Source organism: Herpailurus yagouaroundi, unplaced genomic scaffold (genome assembly GCF_014898765.1).
Source record: "Herpailurus yagouaroundi ecotype Mexico unplaced genomic scaffold, PumYag 67569, whole genome shotgun sequence".
In the NCBI taxonomy this organism is placed as follows: Eukaryota; Metazoa; Chordata; class Mammalia; order Carnivora; family Felidae; genus Herpailurus; species Herpailurus yagouaroundi.
Genome location: NW_024420375.1, coordinates 3,243,342 through 3,250,521, shown reverse-complemented (window position 1 = coordinate 3,250,521; position 7,180 = coordinate 3,243,342). Strand labels below are relative to the sequence as shown.

Here is a 7,180-nt window from a genome sequence, read left to right as displayed (position 1 = left end):
CCCTCTCTCTCTGCCCCTCCCCCGTTCATGCTCTGTCTCTCTCTGTCGCAAAAATAAATAAAACGTTGAAGAAAAAAAATAAAATCATCATACTCAATGGTGAGATATAAGGGGCATTCACCTTTAAGCCAGAACATATCAAGAATATTTTTAATGTTTATTTATATATTTATAGAGAGAGTGCATGCGTGCACATGCAAGCAGGGGATGGGCAGAGAGGGAGAGAGAGAATCTTAAGCAGGTTCCACGCTGTCAGGGCAGAGCCTGACACAGGGTTCCATCTTGTGACTGTGAGATCATGACCTGAGCTGAAATCAAGAATCAGATGTTTAATTGACTGAGCCACTCAGGTGCTTCCAAATCAGAACTATTCACTTGTTTTTACAAATACCATGCAACACTGCTCTGCAGGTTCTGGTAAAAACATTAAGACAAAAGAAGGTAAAAGTTATAAATATTGTAAAGGAAGAGTCATAAAATGTCCTTGCTTACATAGGATATATAATCTAAGAAAATCAACTGAGAATTAAAATTAAACAGGAAAAGAGTTTATTTTAAATCAATAACTTCTCTATATAAAACTGCTGTCTATAAAAATATCCAATTAGAAAATATAATGGGAAAGAAGATTCCATTCATAGTAGTGGGAGAAAATGACGGAAATAAATCCAACAACAAGTGTATAAAAGGGAGTGCCTGGCTGGCTCAGTTAGTAGAGCATGTGACTTCTAAAAAAAATTTTTTTTACGGGGCGCCTGGGTGGCTCAGTCGGTTGAGCACCCGACTTCGCCTTAGGTCATGATCTCGCGGCTCATGAGGTTCAAGCCCTGCATCAGGCTCTGTGCTGACGGCTTGGAGCCTGCTTCAGATTCTGTGTCTCCCCCTCTCTCTGCCCCTACCCTGCTCTTGCTCTGTCTCTGTCTCTGAAAATAATTAAAAACATTAAATAAATTTAAAAAATTTTAACATTTGTTTTTGAGACAGAGAGAGACAGAGCACAAGCAGGGGAAGGACAGAAAGGGAGACACAGAATCCAAGGCAGGCTCCAGGCACTGAGCTGTCGCCACAGAGCCCGACGCGGGGCCCGGGCTCATAGACTGCAAGATCATGACCTGAGCCGAAGTCGGATGCTTAACCTACTGAGCCACCCAGGCACCCCAAGCATGTGACTCTTGATCTCGGGGTTATAAGTTCAAACCCCATGTTGGGTGCAGAGATTACTTAAAAATAAAATCATAAAACAAAGAAATGTACAAAACATTTACATGAGTAAAACCACAAAATATTGCTGAAGGCTATATGTATGAAGATATGAAAAATAGACGTACAATATTCCTGAAAGATGTTTCAGAAGTGAAAAAAATTTCAAATAACTATCACTTTCTATAACAATCTCATTGGGGTTTGGGGGGATAGGGTGGGAATACCAGACAAGTTGGTTGTGAAGTTTATCTGGAAGAATAAAGTCAAAAACTTGTTAAAGATGGAAATAAGGGGGGGAGGGGAAATAAGGGAAGGCTTGCCTACCAAATATCAAATTACTGTATAAAGTTGTGATATGCTTCAAGAATAGACAAACAGATAAGTGGAACTGAATAGAGAGGCAGTTACGTGTGGGAATTTATTTATTTATTTATTTTATTTTTTTAAGTAATCTCTACATCCAACGTGGGGCTCAAACTTAAAACCATGAGAGCAGGTCTCATGCTCCACTGACCGAACCAGCCAGGCACCCCTTATCTTGGAATTTAGTGTATGACAAAAATTGCATTTCAGAACCCTTCTGAGACACCACTAAAAGTGGTACATAAAATATGTACAACCCAAAAGGACACAAAGTTTCAGGTATTCTCTAGAGGCAGGAAAGCCATTTGAGAAATGGTACCTGAAACAGTAGCTAGGAAGAAATTCTGGTCTAGTGCAAAAAAGGATACAGATGAGAAGGGGCCATTCTGCCAGAAAAACTATGGAAAGGCTCCAGAATCTGAGACAACAAGGTACAGCAGAGGGTGAGCATGACATACAGGACTGAGAACTAAGTGTAATTAAAAGCCTGTACATGAATATTCAGTAAGACAAAAATGTTCACCCTTTCTTGTAATCAGAGGAAATCCAAAATAAAAATGAGATACCATCATTTGCACATCTGGTCGGTACAAATGTTTTAATTGACAACAAAGTGTTGATGAAGGTACTGGGGAAACTGGTACCTCATATACTGTTGGATGGCCATGTAAATTGGAACAGTCTTTGTGGAGGGAAATTTGAGCAGTATCTATTTACATACATACATACATACATACATACATACATACATACGTACATACGTACGTACATTTTCAGTAATCTCTATACCATTGCGGGGCTCGAACTCACAACCCTGAGATCAAGAGTAAAATGCTCTTCCGACCCAGCCAGCCAAGCATCCCTCTCTCTATTAACATTTTAGATGTATATGCCTTCTTTCCAGCAATCCCACTTCTAGGAATATATCTTCAAGAAATATTAGCACAAATAATCAAAGATACATGTAAAATGGTTTTCACTGCTGCTTAATTTGTAATAACAAAAAACTGGAAACAACCTAAGTGTCCATCAGTAGTGGAACAGATAGATAAATTATGGCATATATGTAGAATCAAGTACTTTGCAACACAAAAAAGAATGTCAGCGATGTATACATATTGATGTGAAAATATCTTCAAGGACTATAAAGTGGTATGTTTAATGATTAAGCAAGCTACAGAAAAATATTATAGAATGATTCCAAATTGACCAAAAAGAAAAAAACAAGTTTCTCCATATGTATATAGATAGCTACTCATACTTTTACTATGTTCCTACATGTTATATGCCAATATGCTTGCAAATGCATTGAAAATATTTGAAAGGATATACACCAAACTAACACTGACTTCCTCTGAAGAATAAATTTAAGGATTCAAATATTTTATTCTCCATTTTATTCACTTTTGCTTTTTTTTAACGATGAAGGAAGCTCATTACCAGAAAGTTGAATATTTGTCACATTGAAGATGGTTCTCAAATCTATTTTCAATGCTTTTTGCATGAATTCCAATTTTGCATTTACAATCAACTTTCTGCTAGCAATTCCACTCATGTTTTGCCATCATTTCAAATTCATATCTAAAATAAAGTTCATTATCAGGGCATGTGGGTGGCTCAGTCAGTTAAGCAACCAACTTCAGCTCAGGTCATGATCTCACGGTTCGTGAGTTCAGGTTCGTGAGTTCGGGACCCGCATCGGGTTCTGTGCTGACAGCTCAGAGCCTGGAGCCTGCTTCATTTTCTATGTCTCCCTCTCTCTCTCTAAAATGAATAAGGAATTAAAAAAATAAAATAAAATTCATTATCAGACTATTTAACTATTAGTTCTAGTTCCTGCCTCTATTTTTGTTAAAAGCACTAGCTTCTACCTATTAATATTGAAGTATGCATCTTATTCCATTCCATCCCTTATCAGAAAAAAAAAAAATCACTAAGTCCAAGGTTTATTTCTTCATTTTTAAGAATACCTCATATGTCTTTTTCCTGTCTATTCTTTACCATTCTAATTCAGACCCTTCATTCAACAAATATTTATTGAGCATGTATTATATATGTGCTAGGCAGTTTTACGTTCTGGGAATAGTGAATAAATACAGAATTATATTCTGGTGAAAGAGAGAAATAATGTACAAATAAAAAGCCAATTATTCATTAACAGTGTTAACCTTTTTATAATACTTATCCTATACCAGGCACTATACTAAGCTCTTTAGACATGTTAACTCATTTAATACTACTAATGACTTTATGATATAGGCACTGTTATTAATCCCATTTTATAGCTGGGGAAACTGAGGCACATAGCTCTTAAGTAGTCTAAGGTCATATAGCCAGTAAGTGGAGGAGTCAAGATTTGAACCCAGGCAGCCGGACCTTGGGTTCATCTCTTTGGTATGACTATAGGATAGACACGATGTCTGACGTCTCTTTATGACCTTAGAAGCTGTTGATCCTTACTATTTATATCTATTTATCAAGGATTGCCAAAGTAATGTTCTGATTTTATTGTTTCTTTTTATTCATTGGAATAGTTTTGTAAAAAGATACATCCCCCCATCTACTATTTTGTTAGTTCAGATTGGAAAGGCAGGATAAATGTTTGATTCTTTTTATTGATGAATTCTCTTTTTAAAAAAATGTTTTAAGTTTATTTGTTTATTTGAGAGACAGACAGACAGAAAATCCCAAGCAGGCTCCATGCTGTCAGCACTGAGCCCGATGCAGGGCTCAAACTCAAAACCGTGAGATCATGACCTGAGCCGAGAGCAAGAGTCAGATGCTTAACCAACTGAGCCACCCAGGTGCCCCTATTGATGAATTTTCAAGATAATGAATTGGTTACCTATCATGAACTGAGACATGAATGACAGGAAGGAGCCAGTTATTCAAAAACCTGGAAGGAGACTATTCCAGGCAGGGGAATCAGATATTAACAGAGGCACTGAAGAAGGAGTGAGCTATTTAAGTTCAAGTAACACATTACTTTCATTCCTACCTGTGGAACTATTTTGTTACAGACTGAATATGTCCCCCTAAAATTCATATGTTGAAATCTTATCCCCCAGTATGATGGTATTAGGAGATAGGGCCTTTGGAAGGTAATTAGGATTAGATGAGGTCATGAATAAGGTAAGATTAGTACCCTTATAAGAGTCATGGGAGAGCTTGCTTCCTCACTGCTCTCCACCTGGTAAAGGGCCCTCATCAGAATTCAACTGTTTTGGCACCCTGATCTCAGATTTCCAGCCTCCACAACTGTGAGAAATGAATTTCCATTGTTTATAAACTACCTGGTCTATAATACTTTGTTACAGCAGCCTGAACTAAGACATATCTCTTAAATCTATGACTCTCTCCTCCATTCTTATGACCACACCCACTTAAGTCTGGGGTCTTATCTTTCTCCCCTGGACCACTGCCAATGATTTTCAATTAGTTTCACTGTCTCCAAATATCTCTTCTACCCTACTCAACTCTTTACTCATCAAAAGTTTTCAATTCAGTGTATCATTATTTTTAGTGATAATGCATCTATAATTTTATAACAGATTTCACTGGCAGATAGGATTCATTTAGTGGAGGGAAGTGTTTGGGAAAGTACTACTTGGACACCAACGAACACAGGCTTTGTAGTCAAGACCTAGATTGGAGTCCCAGGCTCTGACTCTTGATAGCTGTGTGACCTAGGGAAATTTATGTAACCTCCCTGAACCTCAATTTCTTCATGTATTATGAAAATGATAATTATCATGCTTTTAGGGGCACCATGCTTTTAGGTGGTTCAGTTGGTTAGCATGTGAGTCTTGATTTTGGCTCAGGTCATGATCCCTGGGTTGTGGGATGGAGCCATACATCAGTCTCCATGCTAAGCTTGGAGCCTACTTAAGATTCTCTCTCCCTCTCCCTCTGCCCTTCACCCCCACTCTGTCTGTCTCTAAAATAATAATAATAAGGGGCGCCTGGGTGGCTCAGTCAGTTAAGCATCCAACTTCGGCTCGGGTCATGACCTTGCGGTTCGGGAGTTCAAGCCCTGCGTCAGGCTCTGTGCTGACAGCTTGGAGCCTGGAGCCTGCTTCGGATTCTGTGTCTCCCTCTCTCTCTGCTCCTTCCCCGCTCATGCTCTGTCTCTCTCTCACTCAAAAATGAATAAACACTTAAAAATAATGATGATGCTTTTAATACACTGTTGTGAGAATTAAATAATATATATTATCATTTGAGATACATGTGTATAATATACAGAGAAACAAAAAAGATAAAAGAATAGACAGATTATTATTACAGTTCTCAGATCACAGTAAAGGCTCAATAAAGAGTAGTTTCTTTGTTTGTTACCCCTTCCACCATGCCTCTTGCAGAAGCTCCAATTTTAGTGATGAATTCCACCTGCTTAAAAACCCAGTCATTTGTGAAGAGCTGTTCTAGAACCATTTGAGAATATCCAAAACTTAAGGACCCCACTGGGGTCCTAGAAGAGGAGCTTGATACCATGCCCCTCAAGCTTAAAAGAGTCCCTTTGACAAGACTATCTAGGAACCAGTGAGGCCCTTGGTTAATCAATGATATCTCACATTGATGTAACACTTTTCCAAACAACTTTTAGGTCTCTGATCTCTTCATCTCTAACCTCAGTGGGACCCTTACATACTTTACCTCTCACTTCATCCAGATCAGTAATTAATTATCTCCCAGTTACACCATATTCAGTGCTTTGGTCTCTGGGATCCCTGCTTCCACTGTCCCCTCTCTCCCTTTCTGCTCTCCAAATCCCAGGATACTGCTACAGGGAGAACCAAGCAGACCAATATAACTTCATGCTGTCCAATTTCAACTTGGCCCTTGCAACTCTTTTATTCATTTCATACATTCCCTGGCACTCTCCCCACAGAGGCTGTTTCAGACCTTCCTCATTCTCCTCAATCTCCCTGCTTCTACTTCCACAGAATTCATAGTAGACCATTTCATCAGATTACCTGGCACACCTGCAACAGATCAGTAAATTCTTTCTCCCTTCCAGCCCTGTCCTCTAGCCATCCAGTTCCCTTCTTGGAAAAGCAATCAATATTCTTGATCTCTTATTTAACCTTTCAGAGATATTTTATGACCCTACAAGCAAAAATATGGAAAACAGAGAACTTTCACTGTTCATTAAAGATAAATAGGATTTGGATACATGGAGAGAAAGGAGGTAATATTCTAAGCAGAGGAAACATCCAGGGCAAAAGCACAGAGGTGGGAATGAATGAATAAGTTATATTTAGAAAACAGGGTATATAGCAAGTAGAGTAATCCCCTGAGAAATAATCCCAACTGCTGCCTCAAGTACTACCTCTCCTTTCCTAGTTCTGATTTCAGCCTGATCAGTGCTTCTTTTCCTGTTCTGCTCCACATACCAACAGAGTGGAAATCTGACACTCCATGGCCCCTCACTCATCCTCTCTTGCCTGGATCTCAGTTACTATTTATTGAGGTCTGACCCCAACCATCTGTTTCAGTGCTGCTAAAGAGTCCTAGCTCTTTTCTGAGTCACTTGCCAAGCCAAACACCTTCCGCTTCTTTGGTCACATGGACAATTTCCCCACCCTACTGAAAATAGGACAATGAATATAGA

General features: G+C 38.8%; 1 protein-coding gene across 11 annotated transcripts in view; it reads right to left on the bottom strand.

Annotated features, from left to right (window-relative positions):
* Window positions 1-7,180, bottom strand: part of ITGB1BP2 (integrin subunit beta 1 binding protein 2) — a 30,682-nt gene that overhangs the window by 13,405 nt on the left and 10,097 nt on the right. The window contains exon 12 of one of the 11 annotated variants that reach the window (XM_040467781.1): window positions 261-308. The exons of 9 other annotated variants lie outside the window; for them this stretch is intronic. In XM_040467781.1, the coding sequence (XP_040323715.1) occupies window positions 297-308 (12 nt within the window). In that variant the 3' untranslated portion in view covers window positions 261-296. Of the gene's footprint in view, window positions 1-260; window positions 309-3,296; window positions 3,331-7,180 lie in introns of those variants that run through there. One more of the 11 variants, XM_040467779.1, reaches the window with a different exon arrangement.